This window comes from Epinephelus fuscoguttatus, linkage group LG4 (genome assembly GCF_011397635.1).
Source record: "Epinephelus fuscoguttatus linkage group LG4, E.fuscoguttatus.final_Chr_v1".
NCBI classification, from domain to species: domain Eukaryota; kingdom Metazoa; phylum Chordata; class Actinopteri; order Perciformes; family Serranidae; genus Epinephelus; species Epinephelus fuscoguttatus.
Window position 1 is genome coordinate 42,145,203 of NC_064755.1, and position 19,095 is coordinate 42,164,297.

The 19,095-nt window shown below is 44.0% G+C and overlaps 1 protein-coding gene across 1 annotated transcript; it reads left to right on the top strand.

Annotated features, from left to right (window-relative positions):
* The first annotated feature begins 10,382 nt into the window (after nucleotides 1-10,382).
* Nucleotides 10,383-17,924, top strand: lyve1b (lymphatic vessel endothelial hyaluronic receptor 1b). Its single transcript, XM_049573060.1, has 6 exons — nucleotides 10,383-10,534; nucleotides 11,066-11,228; nucleotides 13,296-13,435; nucleotides 13,534-13,917; nucleotides 15,035-15,113; nucleotides 17,480-17,924. Exons 1-6 carry the CDS (start codon nucleotides 10,432-10,434, stop codon nucleotides 17,667-17,669), a joined length of 1,059 nt encoding a protein of 352 aa, XP_049429017.1. The 5' UTR covers nucleotides 10,383-10,431; the 3' UTR covers nucleotides 17,670-17,924.
* The last annotated feature ends 1,171 nt before the right edge of the window (nucleotides 17,925-19,095 follow it).

Consider the following 19,095-nt stretch of genomic DNA (forward strand, 5'->3'; position numbering starts at 1 on the left):
CTGTGACATCATCATGTTTTAACGTCATATCTCAGGAACAGAAGGGGAGACATTTGGTCAGATACTGAATTGGTGGCTCTAATCTTGAAACTGATTGTATAGATCTTGTGTGTGTGAAGCATCCATGTTTTCACTGACATGGATGGAGACTGTCAGAGACACTGGACTGGTGGGCGGAGCCATAAACCAGGAGGTGGTGATTCTAGTTTATCAATGTCATGATTTTTGTGCACATTAAAATCAGACAAACTTGGCTTCAAACCTTTCCATCCAACTCTAACATCACACAGGTAAACATGCTGCACACTTCTATTCGCATGTCACTTTTTAAAGCCACCAGCTGTAATTAGAAGTTAGAAGTTATGTTGTCCAAGCAATTTTCTCCTTGAAGTTGTTAGAGAGTGTTACTACTTGTGTCTGTGGTGTTGAATATTCCTGTGAGATCACTTTTATCTACCTGTAACATTCCTACAACTTAGAGTTTAATTCAAGTATTTGAACAGTTCGTCTCTAAAATGACGATGACAGTTCAGTAGTAAAGTTAACAGACTCTCTGAGGACTGATCCAACACACCTCCTCTCCTCCTCCTCTCCCTTCTTACCTTCCTCTTTCTGACCAGCTCTCCCTGCAGGTGGTTGATCTGGAGGAAGGAGCCGTTGGAGCTGACGGCACTGACCGGTCGCACCACCCGTACAGGCCTCCTGGTCGGTCTGGAGAGACCTTTGACCTCCTCCACTGTCCTGTTCCCGAACCGGCTGTTTCTGTTGACGTTACTGCTGCTCATGGAGAAAGACTTGTACAGGCCGTCATCTAGCGAGGCCCTCCCAGCCGTCTGCAGGTCGGTGTGGGACTTAGCTCTGAGTGACATCTCAGACCAGGTAAATGCAGCTTTGTCAGAATGTGACTTCAGTGTGTTTGACGGTTCTCTGAGAGCTGTCAGGCTCAGTTTGTCTCAGAACATGATGTGAATGAAGTTCTCAGTTTCACGTCGAGTTCACTGGGTGGATCCGATCACCAGCTGAGTGTCGTTCATTATTCATGAGGTAACATGATCGGACAAACCTGCCTGAACAGGAGCAAACAGCCTCTGCGTTGTGGTGTGAGGGAAACCGTTAACTTTAAAGACTGAAATGTTTCAGATCTTCACAGGTTTAGTCATAAACTCTCAACACTGGTGAAGTTTTCAGCTGCAGGGCAGAAACATAAGAAGATCTTCAGTCTCTCTGAGGTCAACAGAGCAGCTGGGACAAAGAGATCATAGATACAGTCAGTGTGTGTGTGTGTGTGTGTGTGTGTGAAGGACATTTCTTTGTTACTTTAAAAGTACAGAAAGCCAAAGGTGTCATTATAGTCGTTTGACTTTGAAATGAAGAACCGCCTTTCACATCCTGTCTCCTGTCACATCACATTCTCACTCCCAAATCCTCAAGTACCACTTTCTGATCAGGGGCCGTTCACGTCAAATTATGACACGCTACATTCCCTCATGCGTCACTTATAGACGTTCAGGGACAGTGTGGCAGTTTACGGTCATTGCATGCATGGTCTCTTTTCAAAATAAACCTGTACAGTTTCTGCTCATTAAATCCTTACAATCTTTTTCAAAGTAAAATCAGAGCTCAGGTTAAATAAAACCTTTGTAGTTAGGTTTATTTCCTCAAGTTTAGGCAACAAAAGTATGTGGTTAGGTTTAAAAAAAAAGCATCATGGTTTGGTTTAAATAATAATAATAATAAGTAATAATAATATAATATAACATCACAAGACTTACGTTACTAATATAGTAGGCTAGACATCCTACCACATTACGTCATAACTAGAACAACTCAACTGACTTTTGGTTTCACACTTGACATGAACACATGAATAGCGGTCGTCCAAGTGAAAGTCCTGAGTTTGTTTGACTCATTCACCTCAACTCACGCCAGCCAGATGCAGACTTCATCAGTCTATACTACTGTAGTTGCCTGGAGCGTCAACAAATGTGACCATCCTGTGTCATATGTAGGGCTGTAGTCTCCTGGTCGACTAGTCGATTATTTGGTCGATATGCTCTTGTCCGACCAAATTCTCATTGGTCGAATAATCGCCATGTTATTTCATAAGGAGAAAAGTGCTACATTAACAGCTTTCCAGGATTAATCCATTATTTCCTGCGGCGGGGGGACAGGCTAAGTTACCTGTGAAAAGCTGTTGACAGAAAGTTGAACTCGCCCACCCTCACACTCAGCGTTGCAGTGACGCAGACCTCCTGTCTGTTTCTGTAAGCTGAAACCGTTTCCCTCAGTGGAAATGAAGCTTGTATTTACTTGTATTTCACAGATAAGAAACAATAAATTGTGAAGACAGTAAAGCCTCCACTAAAATAGCATTTTGAGTCGTGTGTGTGATTTATCCTTCAGGGATTTATACTTTGGGATTTATCCTGGCTTCATATGAGCAGAGGAAATCTCCGCTCATCGCTAGGCTAATTTTTACAGTGTAAAATGCCATAGGCTGGCGCTAATAATGTTAGCATGTTGTATTTGCTTGGAAAATGTGTTTAGTATAAGACAGTTGTTTTGTCGTTGTTGTGAATGTTGTGAGTTGTAATGGAGTCGAATTATGTACTGTTACCTTTGTTACGTAAGATCGCTAGACGCTAGGCTAGTTTATACAATGTAAAATGCAATAGACTTGTGCTATTAACGTTAGCATGTTGTATTGGTGGGGGAAATGTGTCCAGATAAAGACAAGTGTTTGTCTGTTAGTTCTGCGATTTATAGTGAAGCCAATTTGCGTACTTGTGTTTGAAATTGTCTCTATTAAGCCATGTTTAATGTGTGTTTTGAATCAGCTATATAAATAAAGTTTGATTTGAACTAAACTTTACAGCACTTAACACAGTCCTCCACCGCCGACTAGTGTTTTGGAGGTGTAACTGCAGAGTGACACAGACACACCACCGCAGAAGTAAAAATAACGTGCAGATTTTTTTTCCCCACAACTTATTGATTAGTTGAAGGTGATGTGCGACTTTAGTCGACCAAGATTTTCTTTGGTTGACTACAGCCCTAGTCATATATCTGCTAAAGGGTGCCTCTGTGAGTTGGTGTCTGTCGCTAACGGGTGAAATGTGAATGCCTCTATCTGGAGCCAGTGTTGGTTTCTCTGTTCTGGGCTACTGTGAGAACATGGCGTTCTCTGTAGACAAGGATCCCCATGTAGATAAAAACGTCTCATTCTGAGGTCATGAAAACACAATAATTCTTATTTTCAGCTGATTATACACTGAAGAAAACAATTTCATTTCTGCAAATATATCCCCTTATATCCTACACTGGACCTGTAAAACACCAACGCTGCAGTTAAACCAGCCTCCACTTTGAAAAAGACGGTAAAACCAGCCTTTACGTTGTTTTGCGGACTGTGTGCAGACTAGGCATTAGGCAAGGCAGCTTTATTAGTATAGTACATGTCTTTGATATATTCTAATAATCAAGAAATCTCAGATGACCACAACCTGCTTTCATAGTTCATTATAAATAAGAAAATTTCACTCAAGTTTTCATGATCATGTGACGGGAGTAAATGCTCTGTTAATATTGTGTCTGGTGGACATGAACTGTTTTGTTACTGTGTTGTACTAAAGTAAAAGTTTTGAGCTGTTTCCAAAAAAAATGTAAGTTGAGTGAGTAAATTGAGGTTTACAGTGTCACAGTAACTATAATAAACTCCATTAAGTGAAAATATGTTTCTTTAAAACCTGATTAACTCTGAGAGAAACAGACATTTAGTACAGAAATATTATTTGACAGTTCAGAGGAAAAAAAAGTCTGTAATTGGCCGTGGATCAGTCACCTCAGGAAAACTGTTTTAATTACAATCTCCTCTCGTCCCCGAGGTCGACTCTCCGTGATCATCCTGCGTGAAGGAAGTTGTCACACTTTTATCACTGAATTATGCTTTTCTCCTCCCTGTGGGTGAACTGAGACTAACGCTCCTCCTGACCAGGGGACTGTGACCAATTAGCTTCTCCTCTGGCTCCTATCTGTGTTACAGCGCTGGATCCCTTACAGCTCAGCCCTGCTGCCGCCTGAGGCTCTGTTATCCACACCATATTCACTGAGTCATGAAAGTAGGACATGTTGAACTCCCTGCACCAACGTATGTTAAAACATCTTCACTGTTAGGGTGTGACTGTAAATACATTGGAGGAGGTCACTCATCATGTTAACGGGCCTCCATCAGTCCTACAGTCAGGTTCCTAACGCCGGGGTCCACAGATTAAAGAAACAGGCAGCATTTAGATTTAAAAGTCGCTGATATATAATCTAACATGGGTTTCCTCCGGGTGCTCCGACATGTTCTCCCTGTGTCAGCGTGGGTTTCCTCCAGGTGCTCCGACATGTTCTCCCTGTGTCAGCGTGGGTTTACTCCAGGTGCTCCAGCTTCCTCCCACAGTCCAAAGACATGCAGGTTAATTGGTGACTCTAAATTGTCCGTAGGTGTGAATGTGAGTGTGAATGGTTGTCAGCCCTGTGATAGTCCCAGTGTCAGCTGGGATAGGCTCCACCCAAAAAATAAACCTTTTATTAAAAGCTCATAAAACTGAAGTTCCTTTAAATCAATGTTTTTGTACGAATTAATTAAGCAATAAGGATCTAACATGTTAATTATTGAGCTTTAGAGGGGCTGGGAGATCTTTAATTTCTTTTGGAGGATGAAGGAAACATCTTTAGATCCTGTCAGTTTATATCAAACTTTAGTGGTGCATGATATTATCAGTTATTTAACTGAATTACCATTAATCATATTCCAACAGAGCAGACACTAAACCAGCTGTTGGCTCTTGGAGCTCTGAAGCTATCGTCTACTTTCCCTGGTTGATAATCTTACATGTTTCTGTCTGGTCACTGAGCTGACGGAGTCAAAACACATCTGATGTCACTCTGTAACGGTAGCCGACAGGTTGTTTGTTCTCTGTGCTGTAATTTACATTCTCAGGTGTTACTGAAGGAACACGTAGAAATACCTGGATGGACAGATTAAATAAAGGCTGATTTTACAATTATTATTATATGCCTATTATTATTAGTATTACTGGTAGTTGTGGAAGCTCAACTGGTAGAATAATTGTTGGCATAACAGCTTCTATAAACCACCGATATGTTACATTTGTATTTTATTTAGTAATAATTTGGAGCAGTGGTTCCCAACTGGTGGATCACGGTCCAAAAGTGGGTCACGGGTCCATTGTAAATGCAAATGAGTCGCAAACGTGTCAAGTTTGTAAAAAACACTTTATTTTTAGGTACAGTTAATTTCCAGCACGGAGCTTTTATTCTGAAGTGTTGTTTCCTGCTGTGGAGTGAGTGACTAACAGACAGATACTTGACAGAGACAGAAACTAGCTCGACGACACGGCCAAACACAAGTTTGACACTGAATAAATTAAACTGTGTGGACCACGAACTGATGACTGAGGAGAAATCTGGACCGTGTGGTCCTGAACTCAGGGTTCTGTGACGCAGTTCTACACTCTGTGAGCCCACATCCAACCCAAACACCTCCTTGCAGAGCCCACACGGTCTATAAATGTAGTGTTTCATTACCTGACAGAAACGTCTCCGAACATATGATCAACGATTACCTTGCCACAACAATGTCAATAAGAAAACAGGTTAGTAATGTAGAAATGTAATTTCTAGAGAAGTTTGTTATGAAACACATATGTAACATGTCCTTGCTTTGCAGAAACGTACAATGATAACGTTTTGTTCTGGAGACTGGAGACGTGAGCAGCGTTGGGCTCTGTAGGACCCTGAACAATGAGGAAGGAAAGGCAATGTCAACAAAAGTAAGACCTAAAAATAATATGAGTTTAAGTGTATCTCCAGACTCCACTGAGAAAAACAGTATTTTTACTTCACTGAACACAGGAGCTGCTCGTCTACTTCTGCCTCTGTCAGGTAGTTTGTGTTAAGCACCTGACCAAATCTGAGATCTGCTGTTTGGACTGCTGAACTGGAACTGATCATACTGTACATGCCTTTATCTCATCTCACACTGACAAATGCACTTTACTCCTCACTGAATATGTCTGCTGTTGTTCGACGACAAGCAATCAAGAACACAGCTGCCAGACGACCAATAGATCAAACAGACACTCTCATATTACCTCAACACTAACTCTTTTCATTGGCTCCCTGTTGAGTTCAGGATCCAGTTAGAAATTCTTATTCTCACAGAGCGTCACACGGTCAGGCTTCCTCTTATGTGACTGAGTTACTTCACCCGAGCTCTTCAGCTCGCTCTCTTCGATCAAATACACTACATTTGTTGTCTGTCCCTCACACTCGTCTTAAGACATGTGGTGATGGAGCTTTTGCAGCCATGGCACATATATTTTGGAAGGTTCTGCCTGCTCCCTCACAGTCTGCTGACTCTGTGGTTTCTTTTAAAAGCAGCTGAAGACAAACCTGATGCCAGATGCCGTTTGGGTAACTTGCTTTTACCAGAGCTGTACTTTTTCAAATTTTGTATGTGCCAGATTTTCGGCGAATGTTGGGCCCATTTGCTGGCAAGCTGCCAGCGTTTAGACACACGGAGTAGTGCCCACCACCCACAGAGGGATCCAGAAGGGTTCGGTGCAGTGTGGATCGGGCAGCAGACCAAGGCGCGGGCCTTGGCGGTCCGATCCTCGGCTATGGAAGTTGGCTCTTGGGACATGGAATGTCACCTCTCTGGCGGGGAAGGAGCCGGAGCTTGTGGAAGAGGTCGAGCGCTACCGGCTAGATATAGTCGGCCTCACCTCAACACATAGTTCCGGCTCTGGAACTCAAGTCCTTGAGAGGGGTTGGACTCTCTCCTCTGCTGGAGTTGCTCCGGGTGAGAGGCGGAGGGCCGGGGTGGGCTTTCTGATAGCTCCCAGACTCTCTGCCTGAACGTTGGGGTTCACCCCAGTGGACGAAAGGGTTGCCGTGTGGTGGAGAGTGTCAGGTTCAGTGACGGGAGGATCTCGTCCCTGCTTTTTGCGGATGACGTGGTCCTCCTAGGTCCATCGAACAGTGACCTCCAGCTCTCGCTGGGACAGTTTGCAGCCGAGTGTGAAGCGGCTGGGATGAGAATCAGCACCTCCAAGTCGGTCCTCAGCCGGAAAAGGGTGGATTGCCCACTCCGGGTTGGGGGGGAGGTCCTGCCTCAGGTGGAGGAGTTTAAGTATCTCGGGATCTTGTTCATGAGTGAGAGTAGGATGGAGCGGGAGATTGACAGGCGGATTGGGGCGGCATCAGCAGTGATGCAGGCGCTTAACCGGTCCGTTGTGGTGAAAAGGGAGCTTAGCCAGAAAGCGAAGCTCTCGATTTACCGGTTGATCCACGTTCCAACCCTCACCTATGGTCACGAGCTCTGGGTAGTGACCGAAAGAACGAGATCGTGAGTACAAGCGGCCGAAATGAGTTTCCTCCGCAGGTGGCTGGGCTCAGCCTTAGAGATAGGGGAAGGAGCTCGGACATCCGGGAGGGACTTGGAGTAGAGCCGCTGCTCCTCTACATCGAGAGGAGCCAGTTGAGGTGGTTCGGGCATCTGGTAAGGATGCCTCCTGGATGCCTCCCTTGGGAGGTATTTTGGGCATGTCCAACCGGGAGGAGACCTCGGGGCCGCCCCAGAACTCGCTGGAGGTGGCTGGGGAGAGGACTGTCTGGGCTTCTTTGCTGAGGCTGCTGCCCCCGCAACCCGGACCTGGATAAGCAGAGGACGACGAGACGAGACGAGACAGGAATAGTATTGTGTCGTTCGCGAACAAATCATTCAAAAGAACAAATCTGTTGAGTAAACATATTGAACTGAATCATTTCCAGAACTGATTCGTCCATTCCTCAGTTCTGTTGAGCTCAGCAGCGAGTGTGCAGGCCGGGAGTGGAACTGCCAATTCGGTCCATGCAAACAATGAATCAGTCGCTAGTCGTGAGGCAGCCAGGGTGCAGGGAGGGACTGCCTCCTGCGTGACGAATCACTCGGTGAACGAATCACTCGGTGAATGAATCACTCAGTGAACGACGTAAGCCCGATCCCTGAGTGATTCAAATCATTTCTTCTCAGCAATACACTTTCATAGAGACCATTTTCTCCAAGCTAACGGCTAATGTAGCCAGGAGTCAAGCCACATGAACACAATCACACACCTCCCCATTGTTTTAACAGACTTAGTTTCCAGATAAACAAACTTAAACTGTTACGCTGGCCAGTAATGAGACTCACCAGTGCAGGGCAGACGCAGCAGCAGCTCAGCTGTGTATCATTTCAGTGAGTCGGACTACGCAGTACACAGTCAGGACTCCTCCCGCCAAGCACTGAACGATACGGTGAATGAATCTTTTGAACAAATCTTTTGAACAAATCTTTTTAATGAACTGATTCTAGTGATTCAGTAACATCTAAAGAACTGCTTTGCCCATCACTAACGCAGAGGCGGATTGGCGAGTTGATCCGAGGTGCCCAATTTTCCGCCTCGTAAGGTAGACATATTAGCGGAACCCTTTTAGTTTAAACAGACCGAGGTGGCATTCTGCAATGGGAGGGGCTCTTGATGATGTGTGGGAGGAGCTGTTGATGACGCTGCACGTGCAACCCACTAGTGGTGGATAAACAGGAAACAGCTGATAGCAGGAATTAGCGAGCAGCTAGTAGCAAGAGGGAAACACAAACCTGACAGACACTGTAAAGATGAGCAACTGGGGAGACAAGGAATTGCGCGCCCTCCTTGTCCTCGCAAACGAAGAGGCCATTAACCGTCAGGTGACGGGGACGGTGAAGGACGGGCCGACTTATGAGAGAATCGCTGAAGGACTGACCAGCCGCGGCTTCCCTCCCACGTCACTGTTTACGTCACACGCTGAGCTACACGTTTTGTTACTTGCTCACGCCCCCCATTGCCCCGAAAAAGGCACATTCTGTATAAACAAAAGTAGGTAGGCGGCATTTTGCTGCACTCCCCGATTTTGTTTTTATACTGCCAATGCTGAAAGAAGACTGATTGGGCTTTCCTGCAAATTTGCACAATTCCTATCTGAAAAGTTCTACTTTGTCTCTATGATTTCTTTTTTGTTGTATAAACCTGTGTGAAGGACTTTGTGACCTAAGTCAGCGAAAAGAGCTGTATAAATACATTTTAAATACATTTTACTTACTTATCTGTTGAGTGACCGATGACTCACTTTTCAGGCAGCAGTCGACCAGCAGCTCCTGTGTACAGAGACGTTAAATCACTGTTTTTCTCAAGAGAGTCTGGCTTTGAAGAGAGCGATATAACAGCTTCATTTTCCCATCGGAAATCACTGTCTGACATTAAGGTAAAAAAGTGAAAATACTCTAATTATAGTCAACACTGTATCTGATACTGATTATTTTAGGTGGCCAATATGCCACATTGTTTAGCTTCCATGTTGGTATCCTGTCTGCTTCTCCAAACTGGGGGCGTGCTGACTGCTGCTGTATTTACTGACTGTGGATAAGACTTCATACATCCCCACCTCAAAACATCTGAACTGTCCCTTTAAAGCGATCATAGTGGTGTATAAAGTGAAGACTGTCGGGGTCAGAGGTTTGATCCCCGACTCTGAACGTACAGATCACAGACAGTGTGACATCAGCAGTGTGAAGTTTCTAGTTGTTCATTTAGTGTGTTACAGGACACACTGTCCTTCCTCTGTGTTGATTGAATCCAAGAAGAAGAGGACTGAACCGTCGTCCTTCAGACCTGAGAGCAGAAACATTATAGAATAACACCACAGAGAACAGGAGAGCTGGAGATGATGATGATGATGATGATTGGGAAGCAGAGTAAAAGTGAATATAAAAAGAAAAACAGGGAAAGAAAACAGACAGAAACAATGTGGAGGAAGTTCCCTTTCCGACGAGCCTGTCAGAGTCACATAGCTCTGCAGTATAGATGCTGGCAAAGCAGAAACACGTCAAACCCCTGGAAACCTTAAAAAAAAAAATCTATTTAAAGTGTATTTCTTCGTCTGTATTTGGCTGAAACAGCAGCGGTGTGATAAAAGGCTATGAAGCAACATGATCAGCTTTTATCAGCTGTTATTGTTATCTGTTATTTCTCTCAGAGCAGCAGTTTAAGTGGATGCTTCCTGTCGTCCTGCTTTAATATTTCCTGGAAATCCTCAAGTAGTTTTTATTTTTAACTGGTATAAAGTCTAATGTGGTGTGTATGTCCATGATTTGATCCCAAAACAACATCATTTTGGATCAAACACACTCTGAGAGTCAAGGTCGTCTCTCCTGTCGATGTGTGCGTTATCTCATAAAGGGGCATCAAACAGATTTGACCTGCAGCTTCCTGTTTCCTCGTCTCATCCACATCACAGTTGTTCTGAAGCTTTCCCACTCGTGTTCGCTCTATTTGGTTCTTCACCTCCAGCCGCTGCAGTTAGATGAATTTTATAGGAAACATGGTGAGATTTAGTTTTTTAACTCAGGTCTTATTTTTGTCTTTTGCAGCCTTCCTGTTGGCGTCTGACTCCAGTCTGATGAAAGGTAAGTTTGTTTGTTTCTGATGTAGGATGAGCTCCACAACTGGACCACACACAGGGACATTTTTCATTTTGATTTGTCATTTTGCAGAAATAAATCTTAATGCATTATTTTAGATCTTTCACGCATGACCTTTTATGGCAAAAGGAACATTATCAGTGCTCTTCTTGTTGCTTCTTACATGAAAATCTAAACTATTTCGATGCACAGTCTAAAAGCATCAAATATTATCCTAACTTAAATGTGCAAAATGAATTATTATATTTCTGTACTCAGTAACCTGTGGCCTGTGTGCACCTTTAATATGGACCGTTTACTTCAGTATACAGTACAGTGTGTACTTCAGATTCAAGTGATCATGGTGCTTTTAAAGGACATTAACCCCTCCATCAGCTGTGATATGTGATATACTGTATATATAAACTTTATATTCACTCAGATATAAAGAAAAAGATTCATATTAAGTTCAGAGTTAATATGTCGTCAGATGATCACACAGTCTCACATGTTGCTGCGTGCTATTTTTGTCCTCAGTCCCTCAGAGTCACAGAGCCGCTGGAGTCTTTATGCTCATCGAAGGAGGAAAATACACCTTTAACTTCACCGCTGCCAGAGCTGCCTGCCTATTTCTGAACGTCACCATGGCGACCAGGGCTCAGATGGAGCGAGCAGTGCAGCGTGGACTGGAGACGTGCAAGTAGGCAGAGAGCATGTGGTGACTGTGATGTTGTTATGTACCTGTTGAGATACTGATCAGTGTGAGGGGAAGATTTTGAGCTGAGAGATTTTTGATGCTAAAAAAACCCAAAACACTTTAATCAGTTCTGATCACCGTAAATATCAGTGGCGAGCAGGTTTGGTTTCGTACTACAATCACAGACTGTAGAAATAAAGGACGTAGGTACTGTGACGTCACCTGTTGGTTTGTTGACTCTGGTTTGAAGCCTCAATTTGTGAATCCCAGGATGGTGAAGGAATGGCCAGGGGCGTAAATATAGTCAGTGCACTGGAGCCTGTGGGGGGAGGGGCCCGTAGAGAGAGTGGGCCCTTGCCACCTTGAATATAAACCTGTGTTCAAAGAGGAGCGATAAACAAAAGAATGTTGCTGAGGTTGAACGGTGCCATTCACTATTTATGTCGTCATAAAGTCAAAACCATCTGTCAGAGCCATTTCCAGGAAGTCCGAGTTTCCTATTATTTTTTGAGTCACTTTAATGCACCACCTGACCTGGCATCTTTGAAACTTTTCATTAAAGGCAGGTGTGTTGAAGTGAGTGTGGACGCCACGGGGTCACAGTCTTTAACCGCCGTGTGTTTGGTTGATCTTAGTTTTCAGTGTCTGATGAAGTTGTTTATGGCCTGTTTGTTTATTTGGAGAATGTTTATTGGTTTGTTTGGGGATTTTTGATTTTGTCAGTTATGCAGTGATGATCGTTGGGTAATATGAATGTTGATGTTGTCCAGTGTCAAGTTTCTATTTATGTTAAAGGGACAGTGCAAACAAAAATGAAAATTCAGCCATTATCTACTCACCCATATGCCGAGGGAGGCTCAGGTGAAGTTTTAGAGTCCTCACATCACTTGCAGAGATCCAAGGGGAGAGGAGGTAGCAACACAACTCCACCTAATGGAGGCTGACGGCGCCCCAGATTCAAACGTCCAAAAACACATAATTGAAACCACAAAATATCTCCATACTGCTCGTCTGTAGTGATCCAAGTGTCCTGAAGCCCCGACATAAAAAATTGTTTGGAAAACCAAGTGCGTACACGTGAGCACAGTGCCCAGAGAGGCAGTCAGAGCTACAGGCTACAATGAGGCTAAAAACAGAGTTCAAATGATGTTTTTCCAAACAACTTTTTATGTCGGGGCTTCAGGACACTTGGATCACTACGGATGAGCAGTATGGAGATATTTTGTGGTTTCAACTTTTGGATGTTTGAATCTGGGGCGCCATCAGCCTCCATTAGGTGGAGTTGTGTTGCTACCTCCTCTCCCCTTGGATCTCTGCAAGGGATGTGAGGACTCTAAAACTTCACCTGAGCCTCCCTCGGCATATGGGTGAGTAGATAATGGCTGAATTTTCATTTTTGGGTGCACTGTCCCTTTAAGACAATATTTGCACGATAGCGCAGACTGGGGCTCATCCTAACTTCCTTATGTCGCTGGAATGGCCTGCCTCAGTCTGTGTTAAGGCCTTTGCACGCTGAGTCTGTATTTTTCGGATGCGTTTTTTAATGCATCATCTGAAAAACATTGTAACACACAGAAGCCCTGCACACGGAGTCTGATGCATTTGCTTTTTTTGAGACACATTTCTTCTCTTCTCTCTCCACTGCAGTTATTTATCTGTCAACACTTTCTTCCCGTTTTTCATTTGGCACGGCAGGGGCGGAGCTGTGCGTGGTCCACGTCCTCTTCCTCTTCGTCATCGTCCACCTGAATATTACAAACTGACCTGTTGAACGTCGCTGTCTGAGTTATGAAATGATTCTGTGCGACCCGTTCCTCTGTCTTGTGGATGTGTTCGGCTGCCACGTTGTCTTAGACTCAACGTCAGCTCGCATTTCAGCCTGAAGTGATGCTGCCTCATGTGATGTCACTTGAGGCAGTTTATCAGATTTTGTTTGACTCCCTGCAGCAGTTCTCACCAAGACCTGTGAACAGACTGATGTGTAAAATCAAAGTTCATTGCACATTAAATCAGCTCCACACAGACATTCATTATTATTATCAATACTTTGATTATTTCCTGTTCGAACAGATTCGGCTGGATAGCCGAACAGATCGCAGTCGTCCCACGAATCACTTCTGACAAAAACTGCGGACAGGGCAAAACCGGGGTGGCGACGTGGTTCACAGGGCCAGAACAGAAGTTTGGCGTCTTCTGCTTCAACGTGTCAGGTGCTGTTTACTCACTGCTCTGTATGTGTCTGCTGTATCATGTGACTGAATGACTGAGTGACTGAAACCTTTGTGTCCCTCACCACCTGCACATTTAGAGGAAACACCAAACACATCGACAGCCGGCCCTCAGAGCTCCACCACGCTGACATCACCGACCCAAACCTCCACACCTGCCACACCTCCGCTCACATCAACGACCACATCTCCACCTTCAGTGACGCCCGCAGCCTCTGAGCACACGACTTTAACTCCAGCTCTCCTCACTGAGACAACACAGTCTGCTGAGACTTCCTCTGCCTCCACCACCCTGAGTCCTGTCTCCACCCATGTTCCTGCTTTTGTTTCCCACCTTATCACCTCTAAACCCACTGTCACCGTCACTTTGGTTGGCTCTGCTTCTGCTCGTTCCTCCAGTTCCTCTGTTTCCTCTGAGTCAGTGACGCCGTGGCCGATAGGTTCAAGAAACCCTCCTCTGGGAGGTACGACCCTGACTTCTTTATAAATTAACATTTCATGTGGTTGTGACGTTCTCTTGGTTAGTTTTCCAAAGACAAGGCAAATTAATCTGCTTTAATCAGCTCATTTTCTCCTTTATGCTGTGAAAGTCTGACTTAAGATGTTCAAAGGGTGAGAGGGGAGAGATGGAAACCTGTAAATAATCTGTACTGCACTTCCTACCTTTTATGTTGACACTGTAAGTTCCTGTTAACCACAGATATGTTACATCTGCAGGTTATTATGTCGCAGGTACGTTTGGACCTCACATTTCAACACACTGTGGTTCACGTGTGATCAGGTTCAGGCACAAAAACTGTGGTCTACAGTTTGGCATGTGTCCCGCTGAGGTGCCTCACCATCCAGCATCCCTCCACCTCCTGATGACAGTCAGCTCATAAACTACGTCACTTTAGAAACACTGATATGATCCGTATGCAAATAAGGACATATTTATGGTTTGCAGAGACATACAGTGCCAACATTTCCTCTTTATGTTTATCCAAATCAAATTGATCCTACTGTAACTGTAACCTGTGACACTGAGGTCGGAGCTGCAGCTGCTGCACAGTGTGACACAGCTGTTTGGTACTGAAACTCTGTGCAGGATTTGGAGGTGATGAAGTTTATAATTTCCCCATAACTGTCAGCGACCATGGTCCAGTTTACAGCTCTTGAAAATCTGTTTCATCCAGAGAGCACATTTTGAATTCATCACATCTTTCTTGCCGTATAAGAATAAAGCTGACAGATGCACACGTGCAGGTGAAAACCTTTAAAATCATTTAAATATGTTTGTTAAAGTTTGATTCAGGCCGCTACTGATTACTGTAGAAAACACACATTACCAATTTATGTCAAAACAACATATAAACTAAAAGAAAAAATCAATATAAAGTGTCTTAACATGGTTTTAGACGAAGATTCACCAACTATGATCATAACTAGTTGCTCATCTAATAATGAAGTGATGAAGCGGAGATGAAGTCACAGAATTCAAAAGGAAGACACGTTGGATTTTATTAATGAATTCATCTTAAGTGTGAATTGGTTCATGTGTAAATCTGTTTCTCATTTGTAAACATGTTATTTATTTTGCAGACGTACCGACGGCGCTCATCGTTCTTGGCATCATCCTCCTGCTCCTGGCAGCAGCGGGCGTCGTGTGGTACTACAAGCTGTGAGTCATGTTTGCAAAATGTCCTGCAGTTTTCAAAACGCTGTCTGAAGCTGATTTCACCTCGATCAAATGTATATATTAAAAAAACTGGAGGTTGATAATACTAATGATAGTACATTTTGTTTATAGAGCACTTTCCAGGCACTCAGAGACAGTTTACGTTAAATGAATTTCTCCAGAATTGACATCAGTATTCACAGACCAGAGGCCTCACACACACATCTGTCTTTATTCTTACAGCTCCAGTGTGTTGGATTCAGGGGATATATGGGCAGAAATGGAATAGAATAAAATGAGTGTTTTCTTTAGTGTATAATCACCTGAACATAAGAATCACTGTGTTTCTGTTGCCTCAGAATGAGCTGTTAATATCTACACAGGGAGCAGGTCCTCATCTACAGAGATCACCATGTTGCACCACTATGTTTCTTCAGTAGCCCAGAACGGACAAACCAAACACTGACTCTAGATAGAGACGTTTATGTCTACATAGGGAGCAGGTCCTCGTCACCATGTACCCTCATGTTGCTACAGAAATGACAAACCAAACACTGGCTCTAGATAGAGTCATTAGTGCTTTCATGTTTTCACATTTTCACGTCAGCTGGTGTAGTTAGAAGCCTCTTCATGATGAGCAACATGGGAATATTATTCACTGTTTTTCCTGGTTTAAATCAGCTGCTGTGTTTATTTTGGAGAGGAAGAGACCCATACTCATACTCATATTCGTACTCGTCGTCCTCCACTTATCCGGGTCCGGGTTGCGGGGGCAGCAGCCTCAGCAAAGAAGCCCAGACAGTCCTCTCTCCAGCCACCTCCGTCAGCTCTTCCGAGGGAACCCCGAGGCGTTCCCAGGCCAGCCGGGTGATGTAATCCCTCCAGCGTGTCCTGGGGCGGGCCCGAGGTCTCCTCCTGGTTGGACATGCCCGAAACACCTCCCAAGGGAGGCATCCGGGAGGCATCCTTACCAAATGCCCGGACCACCTCAACTGGCTCCTCTTAATGTGGAGGAGCAGTGGCTCTACTCCGAGTCCCTCCCTGATGTCCAAGCTCCTCGCCCTATCTCTAAGGCTGAGCCCAGCCACCCTGCGGAGGAAACTCATTTCGGCCGCTTGTACTCGCGATCTCATTCTTTCGGTCACTACCCAGAGCTCGTGACCATAGGTGAGGGTTGGAACGTAGATCGACCGGTAAATCGAGAGCTTCGCTTTCTGGCTAAGCTCCCTCTTCACCACAACGGACCGGTTAAGCGCCCGCATCACTGCTGACGCCGCCCCAATCCACCTGTCAGTCTCCCGCTCCATCCTACCCTCACTCGTGAACAAGATCCCGAGATACTTAAACTCCTCCACCTGAGGCAGGACCTCCCCCCCGACCTGGAGTGGGCAATCCACCCTTTTCCGGCTGAGGACCATGGCCTCAGACTTGGAGGTGCTGATTCTCATCCCAGCCGTTTCACACTCGGCTGCGAACCGTCCCAGCAAGATCTGGAGGTCACTGTTCGATGGAGCGAGGAGGACCACGTCACCTGCAAAAAGCAGGGACGAGATCCTCCCGTCACTGAACCTGACACTCTCCACCACTCGGCTGCACCTAGAAATTCTGTCCATGGAAGTTAAGAACAGAACTGTGACAAAGGGCAGCCCTGGCAGAGTCCAAAAACACTGATTTTTTTTAAATATGAAACTGTTTTATTCAGAGTTTTTCTGGTTTAAATCACCTGGGGTTCATTCATAAACATGGCATATGCACAAAATGAGGCCTGAAAGAGGCGTACGCCACTTCCCATGGAAAAGTAGTGATTTATAAAAACATGATGTCTGATTGAAGAAACCGCTGAATATTTTTTGGCCTTTGTCCATACGTACGTTTTAAGTGTGGATCCTACACACTGTTTTATAAACAAGACACCTGCTTCATTTGTTTGGAGAGAAAAAAGATGGATAATTCAGCTTTGGGTCAAAATTTCCTGAACGTCTAGATCTGAAAATAAAGTTTTCAGAGAAAAAAGGTGAGCACACGACAGAATCAGCTGCTCGGTTTGTTTTGGAGAGGAAGAGACCTCTGTGGACAATTCAGCTCCAGGTACAAACCTCCTGAACAATGAACACCGAAGGAATTCTAACCAGGAGAAGTTCCAGCTGGTTGTAATCTGTAATCCTCATCGCTGGACTCCAGTCAGTCTCCTTAAATCTCACACACTCTTCCTGCGACACTTTGTTGCAGGAGGCAGTTTAACAAACTGATGTCAGACAGGAGCTGTTTCTTTGAGCCTTATTGATTCTTCAGCTGAATGTTAACATGTTTTTATTGATCCGTGTTTATTGTGTTTTTAATCTGGAGGTTCTTCTCTTCTTGTGGAACAGGAATATTTTCACCCTCTGGTCTCCGGCACAGCTGAAAGACGACACAGAGACAGAGATGTGGAAGCACACCGACAGTGAGATGGACGTGCACGAAGAGGAAGAAGAAGAATCAGACAGGAAGTACTCCAGTGACATCACACTGTGTGTGAATCCAGACATCAAGACAAACTCCTCAGAGGGGAGTTTCTGAAGCAGGATGAAGGAATTACAGCTGCAGTGTTTCCTGATAAATGTCAGTAAATGTTTTAAACACATGTCTATAAGCACTTGGATGGGTTAATTAAACCTATCAGAGTGACTGAACATGCAGAAACATTTAATGACATTTTTCTCCAAACTTTTACTGAAGCAGAAAAGTGTTCAGTTATTCAGCGTGTCTGTCCCTCTGTGTTTGTGTGCATGAACACTCAGTTTACCCCAAAATATCTTCTTTATAATTTTGGAATAAATTGACTCAGTTTTTTTAATCAAATTTGTGTCGCTGAAGTTTGTTAGCAGCACGATTCCTTATTAATTAATAAGATGGTTTGCAATTTAATCTAACACTTCCATGTCGCACTGTCGCAACAACCAAATTGACCGTGGGGATCAGAGATAATCAATAAAATGTAGGCTGTAAAGCCACCAGTATACCTCTATGTATATGTAGAATGAGAAGGTGTGTGGACACTCTACTAAATAAATGAGTAAAGAGACCGAGCAACAATTATCAGATTTATCTGAAGAGAAAACAAATAGTAATGCAAATAATTATAGCAGAATGCACAGTACCAGTACAAACAGCTCACAGTAAATGACACCAATATGTACAGTACCAGTACAAACAGCTCACAGTAAATGATACCAATATGTACAGTACCAGTACAAACAGCTCACAGTAAATGACACCAATATGTACAGTACCAGTACAAACAGCTCACAGTAAATGATACCAATATGTACAGTACCAGTACAAACAGCTCACAGTAAATGATACCAATATGTACAGTACCAGTACAAACAGCTCACAGTAAATGACACCAATATGTACAGTACCAGTACAAACAGCTCACAGTAAATGATACCAATATGTACAGTACCAGTACAAACAGCTCACAGTGAATGATACCAATATGTACAGTACCAGTACAAACAGCTCACAGTAAATGACACCAATATGTACAGTACCAGTACAAACAGCTCACAGTAAATGATACCAATATGTACAGTACCAGTACAAACAGCTCACAGTGAATGACACCAATATGTACAGTACCAGTACAAACAGCTCACAGTAATGACACCAATATGTACAGTACCAGTACAAACAGCTCACAGTAAATGACACCAATATGTACAGTACCAGTACAAACAGCTCACAGTAAATGACACCAATATGTACAGTACCAGTACAAACAGCTCACAGTAAATGATACCAATATGTACAGTACCAGTACAAACAGCTCACAGTTAATGAAACCAATATGTACAGTACCAGTACAAACAGCTCACAGTAAATGACACCAATATGTACAGTACCAGTACAAACAGCTCACAGTAAATGATACCAATATGTACAGTACCAGTACAAACAGCTCACAGTAAATGATACCAATATGTACAGTACCAGTACAAAC

Excerpts from the sequence above, each read along its gene's own strand:
- lyve1b (XM_049573060.1), top strand. The coding sequence starts at position 10,432 with ATGAATTTTATAGGAAACATGGTGAGATTTAGTTTTTTAACTCAGGTC. Across the intron at positions 11,229-13,295 it reads CGTGGACTGGAGACGTGCAA|ATTCGGCTGGATAGCCGAAC; the intron begins GTAGGCAGAGAG and ends CTGTTCGAACAG. Across the intron at positions 13,436-13,533 it reads CTTCTGCTTCAACGTGTCAG|AGGAAACACCAAACACATCG; the intron begins GTGCTGTTTACT and ends CTGCACATTTAG.